The 17,444-nt window shown below is 51.7% G+C and overlaps 1 protein-coding gene across 2 annotated transcripts in view; it reads left to right on the top strand.

The window, feature by feature from the left end:
* Nucleotides 1-17,444, top strand: part of APBA2 (amyloid beta precursor protein binding family A member 2) — a 186,272-nt gene that overhangs the window by 129,328 nt on the left and 39,500 nt on the right. For both annotated transcript variants that reach the window (XM_060005300.1, XM_060005301.1), the window contains exons 5-6: nt 10,930-11,010; nt 12,076-12,112. In XM_060005300.1, coding sequence (XP_059861283.1) covers nt 10,930-11,010; nt 12,076-12,112 — 118 coding nt within the window. The remainder of the gene's footprint in view (nt 1-10,929; nt 11,011-12,075; nt 12,113-17,444) is intronic.

Genomic DNA, 17,444 nt, shown 5'->3' with positions numbered 1-17,444 from the left:
CTCGTACCCGTGACCCTGGGCAGCTCTAGAAGAGGTGATGCCGAGCTCAGCGAGGGGGTGAGTGTGGGTGAGTTTCCTCTTGCCCTGTCATCTGTTTACTCGTTATCCGTTATCACGAGACCTGACGGGCTCTACCGTTCGCGGCAAGTGTGTCCTGGCACCAGCAAGGTGACCGGCAGACACCAGACCTCCGGCCTGTAAAACTGTCGCAACGTCCTGACTTCATGAGGGCTCAGGCCATAGATGAAATCAGTCAAGTAGAGATTTTTCATGGGGCATTTTTCTTAATTTTGTTGAGCTTTGGTGACATGAAATATTGATTTTTTTTTTTTTTTTTTTTTTACATACAGCAGTTAAACAGTGCATGAGTTGGGTCCAGCCAGATGCATATTGAATATCCAGATAGAATGGCCGTTTCTGCATCTGCCAGGGTGGTCCTCTGCCGTTTGGCAGCGAGGCCGGGAGTGTGGAGGGAGGACCCCACCCAGGCTGGTGTCACAGCTTAGGAGGACCGGGCGAGTCCTCAGTGCACCTCCTGTGAAGAGGGGTGCCCCCCATGCTCCTGGGGGCACGGTAAGAGCATGTTTGTCCAGCACCAGAGATCGTGGTTCCGTGAGTCTTTGGGGTGCCTGGGGTGACAGGCTCTTGTGGTCCCTGCTGTGCGTCTGTGTTTGGCAAGGACTCGCTTGTGACAGCTGTTGTGAGATCAGGTCCTCCAGAAACACCTGCTCTGTGCCCGAACTTCTTTCAGAGACTCTCCATCCTCTGCGCCTTGTAGATTCCTAGGGTTGCGGCCTTCCCTGGCCCTCCGTGCCCCTGTGGGCTGGGTACACATCAGGGCTTCAGTGATCGTAGAGATGGAGGCTTCAGATTTATGTGACCACCACGTGGAACAGCTCCGCACGTCTGGAGGGCAAACCAAAGGCGTGTTTTGATTCTTTGGGATTTTCATGATTTCTGTTTATTATCAGCCCAGCCAGTGCTTTCTAGAAAGAGCCCTCTGACAATAGAAAAAAAGAAAGACCAATACATCGTAGTCAACTTAATACAGCAGTTAGAGGGAGGTGTGATCCAGGGCCCCGAGGCCACATCACACACACGAGTGTTCAGCCTTGCTCCCTGTGCGGGCGCCTTTGCTGTGATTGGCGTTCAGTCAAGACTTGCTTTATGCAGGACCTTTGGAGATGGTGGCAGGAATGCTGACACCAAATAGGGAGGGGGAATATTAGGGGCAGGGGCAACCTTGGTCTGCCCTGTGTAGGGGGTGATGCTCCCACTGGGCTCACATGTGCCTTGTTCAGCGACGTATGAAGCAAGTATGAGCACCTGCTTTTTGTAGAGGACCCCCTGGCCCTGAGGGGCCGAGAGAAGAGCATCCTGGGGTCGCTGGTGCCCAGGTGGAAGCAGGTGTGCCAGGGACCCTGGTGCTTGCAACAGTGCCCAGGTGGGAACAGTCTGCCCAGACCTGGCCCCCAGGCCGGACCAAGCTGGAGAAGGAGCCCTCGGGCAGGTGCTGAGGACAGGGCTTGCGGGGGGTGGAGGGGGGGAGGGGTGTCCAGGAGCATGGCGGGACAGTGGAAGGTCCTCAACACCCCCGAGGCCTCCGTGGAGCGCAGCTGGCCTCTTCCTTCCTGCAGCCCTGCTCCAGTTCTGCAGCCGTCCCCACACCTCTGCCTGCCTGCCCGGGCATCAGTCCTGGACGTCCCTTTGCTCACGGGGAGGGTGCATGGAAGGGTCCCTGGGCTCCTGTGCTCCTCCCCAGCCTCGTCCCCGCCCAGTGCGCCTGCTGTCACTAATTCCCGGGACCGCCCTGGAAAACGAAATCCAGGCCTCGGCATCCTCAGCCCCTCGCTTGGTCTGCCCGAGCTCCCAAACTTGACTTCTTGGAGCCCATTTGCCGAGTCAGCGCAACGCCCTGATGTGATTTTTATGAAGCCTCTTGACCTGTGACTAGAGGTGGCTGTTACTTTCATGGAACAGTTCATCTGGCAGGAATCTGGGCTTGCGTCAGGGCTTTTAAAATCTAGTTAAAGCGGGGCTTCTAAAACACTGTCTTTATTGTTTGGGAAAATCACGTGAAGCCCCTCCCCTAACAGTAATCTAGAAAGTTCCTTCCCTGCCCCCCTCCTCCACCCTCGAGAGAGTTGGGGCTAGTGGTTAAGAGCACAGATGGCAGAGCCAGGAAGCCTGGACCTCCCTCCGCTGCACCAGCTCCTGGTTCGGGAATGTTCTGGACATGCCACCTGGGGCTGTGGGAGCAGAGCTGATTGGGTCAGTATCTGGCAATGGATGGTGAGGGGCGTGGAGCGCTTGCCGTCAGGATGAGGGTGCGGGTCTTACATCCGTGGGAATCTCAGGAGGTGGGGGAGGCAGTCAGGTGAGGCTCTGCACGCAGACTGGACCGTGCTGGGCCGGGCAGGGAGCGAGATGATGTCCCCATTTTCTGGGGTGACATCAAGGGAGGGACGAAGCCAGCAGGGTGAGGCAGGATGAGAGGAGGCATGGGACTGGCCAGAGACACCGTGGAGACGGGTGGGGCCTGATGGGTGGGGGTGACAGGTGGGATGGGAGCAACTCCCCGGGTGCCCTCAGACTCTCCCCTCTCTGCAGGCCCTCTTCAGGTGCCCCCTCTCCCCGCAGGGATTTCTTGGGGGGCGGTCCTCACATCCTCCTGGTGGCATCCTCAGCCCCTTTCTGCTCTGGATTCCCTGATCTGGGGGGCCGTGTGGCAGCCACACATCTCCAAGGGTGCCCTGATTTTCTCACACTCGATTCTGAATTGAAAGTTAACTGAGATCCCCGCTTTCCAGGCAGATGAGCTGGGCTCCAGACCACCGGTTTCTCTCTAATTCCAAACGCCATCCCTCCTTTACCCGGGGTTTCTGAACGTAATTCCCACTCCCCACCTCCTGGGCTGGCTGGCGTCTGCGAACCCTCCCACGCAGTCCGTGCGAACTGCACTTACCATGTGCCGGGCCCTGGGGGTGCAGAGATGAAAGTGACTTAAGCCTGCATCGAGAAGCTCGTTCTAGAGGGAGACAGACAGGCAGAGACTCACCATCCATCCGGGTGGGGCTGGGTGATCAGCAGAGACCCCGCTGCCCAGCCCATGAGTCCCTTGCAGGCTTCCTGGGGACGGGCTCCCGCGTGGGTGATAAGTAGAGAGGTCTCGGGACTTTGAGGGGGGGCTTTGGGAAGTCAGCTGACCAGGCGGGCTGAACGTGGAGGTCACGGGCGTCCTTAGCATGCAGTGGGGTTGGGGATTGTGACGGGGGCCAGAGCCCTGGAGGAGGACAGGTGGAAGGTGAAGGACTGGATTGAGGATGCTGATGAGAGAGGGACAGAGCAGGGCCATCAGGGGGAGGGGGAAGTGGGAGGACCCTGAGCATCTCTGGTGGATGGCCAGGGCAGAGGCTCCCATGTGGGAGCACAGGGGATGGGTGGGGAGCGTCTGTAAGGGCAGGCAGGGAGGGATCTGAGGAGATGCCAGCAGGGAGAGGGTGCCCACCACGTGTGGAGCTGGGATTGCGTTGCTTTGACTCGAATTGCACTGCTTGGCCAGTGGTGTGTGTCCAGGGCAGGTTTCGGGGAAGGAGAGAGGTGGGTGGGGGACTGAGGCAGGGCGCTGCCCGACCTGCATCTCCCGTCCTCGGGCCCCTGCAGCACCGCCACCGTCCCCCACATGTGCCAGGGGCTCAAGATACATCCCACAGTATCAGTCAGTCACATGACATTCCCCAGGAAGTGCAGGGCTCCATGGGAGAATATATAGTAACAACTTCTGTTCGGGGAGAAAGACCACATTGCTGAGCACGAGATTCGGAGATGAAACAGCATGGCGATGGCAGTCACGGGGTTTGCACCCCAAAGCGCTCAGATAGCGGTCAATGCTAATCAGTTACTAAAAAAGACACGGCACTGTGTCTTTAATAGGAGGCTAACCAAGAATAGCTCCCAACCCTACATCAGATAATACCATGGACAGCTCAGGAAAACTGAGCACAGCTCAGAAAGGCTGAGAAGGGGGTGAGGCACAGGATGGCACCCCAGGGCCTAGCGTGGACTCCAGACCCTGCCAAGACCACAGTCAGCCTTCGCGGAAGAGAAGCTGGTCTCTCCACCTGAGACCAAGCCAAGGCCCAGACTCCTGGAGCTGAAGGATGCTTGGATCTGGGCTTGCGGAACCTCGTTGCCCGGCTGCTCAGGTTGGTTTCAACAGCCAGCAGATGGTCCTCTTAAGAGCTGGCGGTGTGCTGTCCTTGGTGCTGAGGCACTGCCGTGTCTGCCCCACGGTTGGCCACCCTGCCGCGCTCTGGGTGCAGTCAGGCCAGCAGGTCAGCGAGCCTGCGCTAGACTTTGGCCGAGGGGGTACTTCTCAGGACAGTGCTCGGGGCACCATGTCAGGTAGGAGGGAGGTTGTTGTTCGGGGCGTTGCCTGTTTGCCCTCCTTGGTCAGTCCTCCTCTTCATTGGCCCTGACACTTGCAAACGGCCTCTGATTCTGCCTCTGGGACCCATTGGCCCACTCTGACCTCTGGTGCAGCCCTATCCCTCCCCTCACCCTTCCCACTTCGACTTTGGATCTCACGCTTCCCCTCAGATCAGCCCTTGGTGCCGGCTGGGAGACCTCTGTTCCTGACCTTCACTTCCAGAGCTCCTGGGTCTCTGGCTGTGGAGGGGTATGCACTGACACAGACTCACCCACCCAAGTGTCTTCCTCAGAAGGGCTCACACCCAGACCACCCCACACCCAAGCCAGGTCTCTGGCTACTTCTGCTGCTGCTTTCTTTTCTAGTCATTGAAAATAGATGCTCTCCCTTGCTGTCATCTTTTCCCTTCTACATTCATTCATTCGTTTATTCATTCACGGGGACCCAAGTATATAAAAGATAGCATGCTGGTCACTTTTAGAAACATGAATGTTAATTTCAAGAAAGGAGGAATAGTCTAGCCATTTCACCAGTCCTCAAAACCTGCTCCAGACACAAGAGTAGTGGCGGGTCAGGGTGCTTCTTGCTACATTGGATTTGCAAATCACGGGAGATGTCATGAAGTGGAATTGTTGCCCGAGGTTTTTCTTGCCTAATATCTTATTAATATTTCATCTCCAACCCTCTTTTAAATGCCAAGAAAAATGAAATCGGATGAATTAAGCCAAAGGTTTCCAAGTCACCTAAAATATGGGCCATTTGGCCCATACTCAGAGATCATGGCCTGGTAATTTTTACAGTATTTGCGGGAAGATTGATTTCTCTTCTGCGCCACAGTTATAAGGATCAAGTTCCAAGAAAAGACTTTTACATACAAAGCACTATTGTTCAGCCCTAAACAAAAAGGAAATTGTGACACCTGCTACAACGGGGATATACCTTGAGGCCACTATGCTGAGTGAAATTAGCCAGTCACAAAAGGACAAATCCTGTATGATTCCACCCAAGTGAGGTACCTACATTAATTAAATCCATAGAGGCGGAAGCGGGCTGATGGTTGCCAGGATAGGGGCGGGGGGAACGGGGGTTAGTGTTTAAAGGGGACGGAGCTTCCATTGGCGATGATGAAAAGTTCTGTGGCCGGATGGTGGTGTTGATTGTACATCAGTGTGAATGAACTTAATGCCACTTAATTGTCCACTTAAAATTGGCTAAAACGATACATTTTATCGTATGTATATTTGCCACAATAAAAAAAAAAGAAGAAAGAAAAGGCTCTTGTCTCATTAACTGGCCTGAGCCAATTTGCATCATCTAAAACTAAGTCGAGCCAGTCTGAGCCCATGAAGGGGCAGAGGAGGGGTGGACGCCAGATTATGAATCCTGCTGGGCTTTCACAGAGCTCATGCAGACCACTGGGGTATGTAAAATGGTTGAGCTCATACCATGTTAGTATCATCAAAAGAAGAATATGGGGCTTGCCTGGTGGCGCAGTGGTTGAGAGTCCGCCTGCCGACGCAGGGGACACGGGTTCGTGCCCCGGTCCGGGAAGATCCCACATGCCGCGGAGCGGCTGGGCCCGTGAGCCATGGGTGCTGAGCCTGCGCGTCCGGAGCCTGTGCTCCACAGCGGGAGGGGCCGCAGCAGTGAGAGGCCCGCGTACCGCAAAAAAAAAAAAAAAAAAAAAAAAAAGATGCGATCATCCCCAGAGGGATAGCTATGATAAGAATAAAGACTTTATCCAAGCTCTCCTCCTCCTGCAGATAAATATCACAGAGTGGCCTGAATCGTAAGAGGAATGGGAGCAAAAGAACAAAATCGTCATTTTCCGGAGCCACCTATTTGTCAGGGGATGGATTGGAGGGCCTTTGAGAGGAGACCTGGAGGGCGCTGATCAGACCGTCAGTGGCCCCGTGGGTTATGCTCTCAGCTTGGCCCCACGGGAGCATCCTCAGTGTCACTGCCCCAGCTGCCCCTCCTGAGCTGGAATGTCCGATGCGTCAGGCTGACCGATGCCTTGGAGAACAGAGCAAGAAATAACTCCTGGAGAAGACTCCTGCAGCAGTTGGGGTTTCTCTGACTCGGAGTTGTGTCTGGGGGCAGATAAGACAGTCCAGCGGCTTCCCTGGCTTTGCTGTCTGTCCCTCACTGAGCTCCCCTCCATGTCACTCACGTGCTTGTCATTCAGGACGGCGCTCGGAAACACGCAGCTTTTGTTCCAGATGGTGTGAGCGGGCGTGCGCTTGTTTGCTGTTATTCCATCTGAAGCCATGTGAGGTATATTGCCAGATTTTCAGTTTAATCCAGCAGACACAATCAGAATTGACATGTGAAAAAATCCTAGCTTTAGTTTCCCTAACTAGAGCCAAGATATTTATTCGAACAGTTTATTCAAATTAATGTATTTTTCTTACAAGCAAGTCATCTCTGCCCTGAACAGCCGTCCCTGGTCCTGGCATTTTGTGACCAGCCTGTGCCAACACATCGTGCTCTGGTCTCCGGGCTCCGTGGAGTGGGGTTTGGGGGGGTCCCCACTGCATTAGCATATTTCAGGTCACATCTTTCACTCCCCCCTCCCCCCCAGCAATGGCTGATGGGGGTTCCAGTGGGTGGCACTGAGAACGCCCCACTACAGGTACTGGATGAGGGATGTGGCCCTCCCATCCCTGTTGGCATCTTATTTTGAGGTGTGCCTGGCTGCTGTACCATGGGGAGGGCACAGAAGGATTTAAACAGCATCTCCCTCTGAGATCCATATGGGCCTCTAACCATGTTCATTTCAGGTCCTGTGTCCCCTGCTGCCAAGCCCCCCATCCTGGCCCCTGAGATGAAAATTTGAGCACCAGATGGGCTCTCCCAAGGAGAAGCAGTGCAAGCCGTCCTCCTGCCTCTCTGGAAACAACCCCGACTGTTTATTATGAGATGCAGTTGTCATGGTGATGAGTGGTCTGAGGGAGTTAGAGAAAATGTTGGCCTGGAGGGAAGGGTCGAGCCTGTGGAAGCTTTGGGGAGAAGCTGCCCTTGTACGTGGACCTGAGACCTTGTGTTGCCTGTGGTCACCACGTGCTGTGGCCCCACACTGAGTTGTCTGGGAGATGGTGTAGGGCACTGACTTCCAGCCTGGGTTCCCCTGGCCAAGCCCGAACTGTGTCCCCCAGAAGGGATACCTCTTCCATTTGCCAGAGACACCCAACACAAGGCCAGCGTCAGTCCTGGTGTTGCCGTTTCCCACTATGTATTCAGCACCTTGATGACAGTCTGTTGCCCCATATGATGGTCCTCTTTCTGCCAGAAAAATTAGGTCCTAGTCCAATCTGTAACATTTGTAGAAGGAGTGTTATCTTAGTACTTTTGGGCTGCTAAAACAGAATACCATAAACTGGGGGACTTAGAAACAACAGACATTTACTTCTTAGTTCTGGAGGCTGGAAGTCCAAGATCAAGGCACTGGCAGATTTGGTGTCTGGTGAGAACCCAGCTCCCTAAACAGCCATCTTCTTTTACATCCTCACGTGGCAGGGGGGACGAGGGAGCTCTCTGAGATCCCCTTTATAAGGGCACTAATCCCATTCATGAGGACCCCACCCTCATGAGCTCATCTAATCCTAATCACCTCCTAACAGCCCACCTCATAATACCATTGCCCTGGGGGTTAGGTTTCAACATATGAATTTTGGCGGTGGAGGGTGGGGGACACAAATACGCAGTGTGTACTAGGTGTGGTTGACCCTGTTTTCATTTTTCAGTTGATTGGTTGGTTTCTTTGGGGTTTTTGGAGATTCCTGGTGCCTGTTCGGCTCCTTGTAAGGCAGTGCAGGCCTTCACGAAATGAAGTTTGTGAACTCAGCCTAGGGACGGTCACCAGGTTAGAAATTTCGCAAACAAGAAGGTAAAATACTGATGTGCTCTAAGTGGATCTTGAAATTGGGAGGTGTACAGGACAGCAGAGGGTTGTCTGGGGCATGTCCCACATTAGAGCCTTACTTAAGGCAGACGGGAGCACCCTTTGAGGTGAGAGACCCCTTTGGACATTACAGGAGGTTTTTCCTCGTGTGTCTTGTCCACAGCGGGAGGTGCAGAGCCAGTAGGGCTGTGGCAGGAGCCCATTAGGAGTTCGGGAAGAAGCCTGGCTCCAGTGGGACCCTGGCAGGAGTGACCCCTTCAGGCTCAGCCCTGCAGGAAGGGGCGCTGTCTGCTCAGCTCGGGTAGCATGGATCCGTGGGGGATAGATTAGACCTGAAAGGAGAAGGATGGGGCCAGACCTGAAAGGAGGGCTGTGATGGGTGGAGCAGGGGGCCCCAGAGCCCTTCCTCAGGACAGACCAGAACAGCGGGGCCAGGTCAGGGCCCACCGGCGCCGTCTGGGGGCTCACGGGGCTTTGGGGTAGGGGCAGTCCTTTGGGCTTCCAGCAAGGAAGAGGGGACAAAGCAGACGTCTGACCCTCCTGGCCCCATTTGTGCCCTGCACCCCCTCTGCTCCGGGAAGGCCTCATTTCTTCCTGTGGGTTGAGCGAGCCCAGATTGCTCTTGGGATGTGGCACAAATCTGCCCGGTCCTTAATACCCAGCCAGCTTTGTCCACCTCCTGTCTGAGCCTCCCCTCCACGCCCACGGCCTCTGAAGCCCAGTGGTACCTGCAGTCATGGAGAGGATGCTCAGCTAGAATCCCTGGTCTGCCTGGTGCACAACCCCCCTGTTCCCTTCAGGGCTAGGACGGTGGGCCTGGGTCTTTTCATTTTTCTCTAACCCCTGCACGGAGATCTAATGAAGTCACAGGCCATGACAGTGACAGTCTAGGGCAGGGAAGACACGACACATGGCTGTGCTGCCTGAGCCTATGGGTACCTGGCCATTCCTGTCCACACCTGGAGCCTCAGTCCTCTTACCTGTAAAGCAGGAATGGGCACATCCATCTCATATGGGAAAGGATGTGATCAATAATGTTACTTATTTATAAATAAACATAATGTAAATATAATGTATACGTATGTTCATAATATAAATTTATTTATTTGTAAATAAAACTTATTAATGTCATTGACATCATCATATTGTTACTGCTTGATGATTTATTTCCAGAAAGTTCTGGAACTTGACTTAAGATGCTGGCTCACCAGAGCCTCCTTTGGGGTTTGGACAGTGATTTCAGTGCTTGGATCTGGAGAGATCTTCTGGATAGTGCAGGACATTAAGTAGAGAAAATATACCTAAACTTTAAATTTTGTTCATTGAAGTAAGAAGAATTTTGGGTTGATGTCTTCCTTAAGAGAAGACTTATGACATGTCCTTGGGGCATTTTTCCTCTAGTAGTAGACTGACTAATTTGCATTAACTAAAGAATTTAGATTTTTGAATTTGCATTGAACTAAGAATTTAAGTTTGTTAGAAATATAATTTTAACCCTTGGACACTGTTGTTGGGAATGTAAAATGGCTTAGCTGCTGTGGAAAACAGTATGGTGGTTCCTCAAAAGATAAAAAATAAAATGACCATAGGATCCTGCAGTCCTACTCCTGGAGATATATATATATATAGATAGATAGATATATATATATATATATATATAGATAGATATATATATATAGATATATATATATAGATAGATATATATCCCCCAAGATATAGATATATATATATCCCCCAAGAATTGAAAGCAGGCACTCTGAGAGATATGTGTACACCGGTGTTTGTAGCAGCATTATTCACAACAGCCAAAAGGTGGACGCAACCCAGGTGTGCATGGACTGATGAATGGATAAACAAAAGAGTGGTCTGTATAAATGGTGGAATATTATTCCACCATTATACAGTGGTCTGTATAAATGGTGGAATATTATTCCACCATTTATACAGTGGTCTGTATAAATGGTGGAATATTATTCAGCCATTCTGACACCTGCTACAACAGGGATGAACCTTGAGGACATTATACTCAGTGAAGTAAACCAGTCACGAAAAGACAAATCTTGTATGACCCCACTCGTACGTGCTCCTTAGAGTAAATTGATAGCGGGAACTGGTGGTTGCCGGGGGCTGGCGGTGGGGTGGGAATAGGGAGTTAGTGTTTGATGGGGACAGAGTTTCAGTTTTGTAAGATGAAAAGTGCTCTGGAGATGGATGGTGAACGTTGCATAATAATGGAGAGTACTTAATGCCACTGAACTGTACACTTACAAATGGTTAAGATGGCAAACTTTCTGTTATATGTATTTTACCACAATTAAAAATAATAATAAACAAGAAATTAGAAAATATGATTCAAGTAATTTTTTAGAAGTATAAAAGTATACATATTATTGGCAGAAAAGTTAAATTATATCTGTATGCACACACACATACCTATATACACATGCATTTTACAAAATTGTATCATATTGTATCTCCAGTTTTGTGTCTTGGTTTATTTTTCTTTTTTTAAATTTAAATTTTTATTTATTTTTGTATTTTTATTTTTTCTCACGTGTGAAAACACCATCTTTGTCTTTAACTTCCCGGTTTCCAGGTTTGCAATGGTTTGGAGCAGCCGAGGAAGCAGCAGCGCTCTGATCTCAATGGCCCTGTTGACAATAACAACATTCTAGAGGTAATTTTTCCAAGGAAGAGAGTTCTGGCCCAGGGCCCTGATGTGGGAGCTGCCCACCCTGTGTTCATGGGCTCATCCTCTCCACCATGTTCTTGTCCCACCCAGTGCCTGGGGGAGGGGGGGGGGTCCCATCAAGCAAAGCCCGGTGGCCCTGCAGGACGAGGAAGGGAAGGCCCTTTCCTGTTGACTCAGACCCACACCACGGTGTGCCCATGTGTTGCCTTTGGTGCGTGGGGGTCATTGGTGCTCCCCGATTTGACAGAAACTCATTCTGTCCCATTATCTGACAGTCATGTTCTAAAACAGGATTACTCAAGGGTGGCACCATTGACATTCGGGGCCAGATCCTTCTTTGTTGTGAAGGGCCATTCTTTGCACTGCAGGGTGTTTAGACACATCCCTGGCCTCTACCCACTAGATGCTAGTAGCAGCCCTCCTCCCCCAGTTGTGACAACCAAAAATGTCTACAGAAATTGCCGTATGTCCCCTTGGGGACAAAAATCACTTGGGTTGAGAACCACAGTTCTAAACCAACAATGTGGTTTTAAAAAACAATCCCATGTAAACTTTCACTGCCGTGATGGGGAGGTTATTAGAATGAGGGCTTAAGCAAGTTATTTCCCTTTTCTGGATAACATGGTTTGGATGAGATTTTCTAACTTGGATGAAATAACTGTGGCCACCCATGCAGTGGCGTCTGGTCTCCTTCCTTGCTTTTAAAGATGTACCTGGAAATTCTCATGCCCACCAGTTAGGGAACCACTGGGTATATTCCTTCTAGCAGTGACATGCTAATCTGGTTTTAGCTGATGGCCTTTTGTACCCCAGGTTTTCCATGAGAACTGGTTACATGTACCCCACCCAAACGTCATGGCGCCGGAAAGACACTGGTTTGCTGTAAGGAGCTGACTTCTTGGGAAGACCAGTCATGATTAATTAATTATGGTAATTAATTACCATAATTAATCACCACCATTAATTATGGTAATTAATCAACTTAACCTAGATCTTATGGGCTAACTACTTAAACCTATTGTGTGTGTGTGTTTTCATATTTCCTAACAGACGAAGAAGGTGGCATCATTTCCAAGTTTTGTGGCTGGTAAGTGACTGAATTTTCTCTCTTAGGGGGCAGCTGACATATTTTTATGTCAAAGCAAATGGGACTTTGACTTTTGGTTTTCTCCCACAAAGCTTGTGTAGAAAACACACCTTCAAGGGGAAGGCAGTTCTACAATAAGGCAAGGTGCTCGGCCCCACGTCTTCAATGGGAGGGGAGAAGATCCAATTGATTAGGGAACAGGAGACCATCCCATTTAATTATACTTTCAGTAATGGCCTCACACATGACACGATGATTGAATTAATAGATTGAAATGTCTCTGTATAAGCTGCTAATTATGATCTAACACTTTTGATTAGGGTGGATATAATTGCATCCAAATTTAGACTGCTAGTTTTTTTTTTTAAAGACTCTTCATTTCCTTCCACTCTCCTGTCTCTTTTGAGGAGGTTAATATTGTATTTTAACATTCAATTAAAAAAAAAAACAACCCAGGGCTTGCCAGGCGGCACAGTGGTTGAAAGTCTGCCTGCCGATGCAGGGGACACGGGTTCGTGCCCCGGTCCGGGAAGATCCCACATACCGCGGAGCGGCTGGGCCCGTGAGCCATGGCCGCTGAGCCTGCGCGTCTGGAGCCTGTGCTCCGCAACGGGAGAGGTCACAACAGTGAGAGGCCCGCGTACCGCAAAAAAAAAAAAAACAACCCAGCTGATCTGTTCTGTGTCACTTTTGGTGTGGGGAGCACTCCTGCTTGGCTGTTGTCTGAAGGGCATCAGGGAACCCCCGGCAACTCCTTTAGGATGCCCTCCAACCACACGGTAAAGAGCCTCTTAAAAGTAGAATCTTTGCTTTGCCAGGAGGCTGATTCCTGCTCTTGCTAGTGGGTCACGATAAACAATGTGAAGTTTATTAATTCTTTCAATAAGCTGGTAATTGATTTTTATGAATATTTATGCGAGCAAGGTACATTAATCTTCAGAAGTAAATGACTTCAGACTTTCGCTACCCTGGTTTTCTTTTTCAGTAAAGAACTAAAAAAACCCGGGAAACTGAAGCCCTCAAATTCCCTTTCAAGGGACTGACTGGTTTAAATCAGGCTAGCCCAACTCAAACTGGTTAAAAGTGAATTCACTGGCTCAACCCGGTTGCAACTGGTTCCACGTTATACTGGCTCGGTGTTGTTCCAGCTGGATAAAAACCAGTTTTGAACTGTCGGAACCAACATTACACAATTCCAATAGCCTTGACCCCACTTTGACCGATTCCAGTAGGCTCAGATGGATTTCGCTCAGCAGTTTACATGTGGTTTGGGGTACATTTTAGCTGGCTCAGACTGGATCACACTGGTTTTCATCAGGTCACAGTAGATTATGATGATCCCAGTCCAGCCTGCTAGTGTGGTTGTTCCAGGACCCAGGGACTGGCAGGACCCAGCATCTCCTTCATAGGGAGGATGTGGGACATCCCAGCTCCAGTCTCCTTGGTGACCAGGATGCCAGGATGGGGCTGTGCCAGTCCACTGGTCTGGCGATGGAGGCTCTTGTGGATCCAAGAAGCTCACTTGTCTTTTGTTTTGTTTGCCTACTCCGCGCGGCTTGCGGGATCTTAGTTCCCCGACCAGGGATTGAACCCGGGCCCCCCACAGTGAAAGTGCCGAGCCCTAACCACTGGACCTCCAGGGAAGTCCCGAAGCTCACTTTTCAACGTATTTCATGGCGCCATTTGGGCAGGACTCCCTCAAACTGTCTGGGGGGATGATTTGCACATGAAGCTCCCCTGGCTTGAATCGGCCTCACACCTGCAGGGAGGGGAGGGGGAGGGACCGGGAAGCAGAGCGTGTGCCTGGGTGCCCCGAGTCAGACTTCCAGAAGACTCCCCGCTCTGTACCAGCTGACTGTTCTAGACCAAATCAAAACAGCTGCCTCCAACCAACCCAGACTGGCTAAGGCTGCTTGTGACCAGCTCAAACCAGTGTGGACCGCCTTACTTGAGAGTGTCCTACAGAAGAGAAGCCCTTCGACTGTTACGAAAACGTAGCGATCTTAAAGCAAACACACACCCCTGCATAGCAGAGGATTCATATTCAACAGAGACTTGAAGGACCAAAAGTCTGACTCAGGAACAGGAAGAGATAATGGTGAAACACCCTAGGATGGAATGAATGTGGGGAAACCACCCCCAAATTAGACACCTTGATCAGTTAAGAAGGCATTTCCGTGCACCTACTGGGAGCTTGTCCAAACAGGGAAGCTTGTTGTGTACAGAGGTCCAGAGGCGAGTGGCTCCTGGCTCCATGGGTTTGTGACACGGGGATCGGCCTTCTCCTCGGGTGGGTCACCTCAGCCCCAGCCAGTGTCCGTATCCTTCCGGACACCACTTCCTGTTCCGGGCAGGAAGCAGAGAGAAAAGGGCAAAAGTCCACACCAGCCATGGTAGAGATGGGAAGGATGGTGACTGCGTCTTGATGGAAGATGCATCTTTGCGGAGTACAAAGCTTTGGACTTCCCATGGAGGGTGCCTTGTAACCGGATGTGTCCCTCGAGGGGCCCCTGGAAGCCGTACCCATGGAGTGAGTGTAAGAGGTGTTGTCTCCTGGGACACTGGGACGGCTCCACACACCCACCCTGATGGGCGTTTCTTACCCTCGTGCTCGAGGCGGGCGGCTGTGTGGACACTGTGTGGACTCTCGGAAGAATCCAGCCGACAGACTGTGCTTCCTGCCTTATTCCCTCTGAGGAAGCAGCCCCACGTCTGGTTGAACTTAGGAGCCCTCATGACTCTGAGTGTTTAGTTGAACTTTAAAGTCCCTGATGACCTCTTTGTCTCCCATCGGCCAGAGATGTTCCAGTGACTGCACCCTGAACCTCAGGCTTGCCTGGACCACTGGGCTTCCAGGAAGGAGGGGAGCAGGTCTGGAGAGGGGGCTGGAGGGGATATGCCCTCGGTGTCGGCCACACCCCGTCTGGCAGGCGAGCATTCCAAGTACGGGGGAGTCTTCGGGCATGTTCAGTCCTGCGGCCCAAGGTCTCAAGGGCTGAGAAGACCCACTGTGACCTTGAGGAGGAGTGGGCCTTCTGCCAGCTCTGCACTGCGGGAAACCTTCCTGGAGCCTTGATGAGGGAGAGCCTTCAGTCCCAACTCATGCCTTACTTCACATCCTGTGTTGTTAATAATAATGAAAGATGATAGTTAACAGTTACAGTGATGCCGTCTTCACATGTCTCAGGCGCTGGGTGTGTGCCAGTCCCTGTGCTGGGCCCTGAGCATCTCATTCATGTCAGCCTAACTCACAGGTTAGGAAGCAGTGAGGCTCCTCCGAGCCCCCATGGCTGCCAAAGGGCGGAGCCTGGCCTTGGACGCACGTCTGGGTACTTGACAGCCCGCCTTCCTTGCCGAGCTGGTTTCCTGACTCCCTAATACGCCTTCATTCAACACCATCAGTAACGGGCCAGATAGTCCTTGTCAGCGCTACTTGGGCCCGGCACGGCACTGATGCCTTAACCATGCTGACTCGGTGACCTCCTAACAACCCCCAGGGACGGTGCTGCCACAGATGAGTAAACCGAGGCTCAGAGAGGGCGCATGGCCAGGTGGTCCCTGCACAGCCGGGATGGGAACCGGGCTGGGGTCTGAGCTCGCCGCGCCCTGCTGTACTGTCCGAGCAGCCCGCCGGGTGCAGCAGGAGTGGGGCTGCCTTCACCTGGTGAAGATGCACAGCTCCAGTTCTGGGGAGCCCACTGAGGATAACCTCCCAGATATCAGAGCTCCTGGCCCCCCTCAGGCTCGGAGTCACCAAGTCATTGAGGGAAGAGCCCCCCCGGTGACCACCGTCTGTGGGAAGACGCTGGCCCTCTCGGACCCTCTTGGTTTGGAAGGTTGACACTGCAGGGTACCTGTGGAGGGTGGACCCCTGCACAGAGCTCTCCCACCGTCCCGTGGGGAGGCATCCCAGGCGGCAAGGAGTAGCAGGAACGCCAGGATGTTCCCTTCTGCGGGCCGTGGAGGTGGCAGCGTGCGTCCACGTGGGCCAGAGAGTCACCTGCTTCTGAACGAGTATATGTGAAAGTCTAGCTTTTCTATCAAACCAGACATGTGCTTATTAAAACCCAAAGTCTGGTGCTGGTCTCGGGCAGTGGAGCCCCACAGCAGCAGCTTCAGCACCAAACAAAGGCTGATAGATGGTGTTCTGTTCCTCACACTGCTCTCCCCCTGGTCCAGCAGCCAAGGCTCCTGTGAGGTGTCCTGGACCACCCACACCCCAAGACCCTGGGCTTGTGCTCAGATGCCGCTGGTCCTCCAGTCCAGGGCCCCTTAAAGGGGTCCTTCACCCTGTTGTCTGAACCTGTCAATGTCCCACCGTGGGTGCTGGGGGATCATGGAGGCCTCATTCCCCGACTTCCAGACCTTGGGATGCGCTCACCTCACACCTTCCCTCTCTGAGGGGTCCTCACAGTGGTGATGAAGCCACTTGGCTATATTCATACACTGGGCACTTCAGACCTGAGCCTTGGTTTGCTCTTAAAGTAAGCAATTGGGGTGAACCTGTCCACATAAGACTCCTGAGTTGAAGGCAGCTCTCACCTCCTCCTTGTCAGCCTGTGACAGGGGCAGGGCTCCCGAGCCCAGAGCAGGCCTGGGTGGACACGTGGGCCCCCTGGGTCTGGGGTGCTATTGGCCGGAGGGTGGGAGTCAGAAGAGAGCGGAGCGTTCCATAGACGGCTTAGGAAAACCAAAACGACTCCTTGTTAGAAACAAACAAAACCATGTGAGATCTTGTCTCCAGTATTCTATTTGCTCAGCATGAATAGGGCTTGGACCTGTTTTTAAATGGGAACATTTATTCACCAATAGAGGTTTGTTAAACTTTCTGTGAATAGTGCTTGGATCAATCCAAGAGCCATAAGATTGAAAAATGATTTCTACCCTGGAAATCCCTGTGGTACCTTCCCCTTTTCTATCTGCACATCCCAGACCCCTAATCCCTCTCTGCAGTAGGAGCCGTTGTTAAATTTCCTGTGAATCCTGCCAGAAATTTCCTGGACATGTATAAGACTACACATAGAGCTTTTTATTTATTTTTTAATATTTTATTGAAGTATAGTTGATTGTAGACCTTTTTCTTAAAATAGATACGGGCCACATGGGTCTGCACTTAGTTCTCTCACTTCTTGGTAGATTCCACTTCTTGATAGATTTCTTGGTAGAGACAACAACTGTAAATTCACCTAATTATTCAAGTGGTAACACAGGAGTCAGTGACGTGGCCCTAGGATGCCCTACGATGGGGTATTAATCAGCCCCCTCTGGACTGATGGTTACATGGTTTCCACTCTGTGCAGCACTGAGCAGCCTTGTGGATGAGTGCTTGTGA

This window comes from Delphinus delphis, chromosome 2 (assembly GCF_949987515.2).
Source record: "Delphinus delphis chromosome 2, mDelDel1.2, whole genome shotgun sequence".
NCBI classification, from domain to species: Eukaryota; Metazoa; Chordata; class Mammalia; order Artiodactyla; family Delphinidae; genus Delphinus; species Delphinus delphis.
Note: the sequence above shows the minus strand (reverse complement) of the source record. Positions and strands in the feature narration are given on the sequence as shown.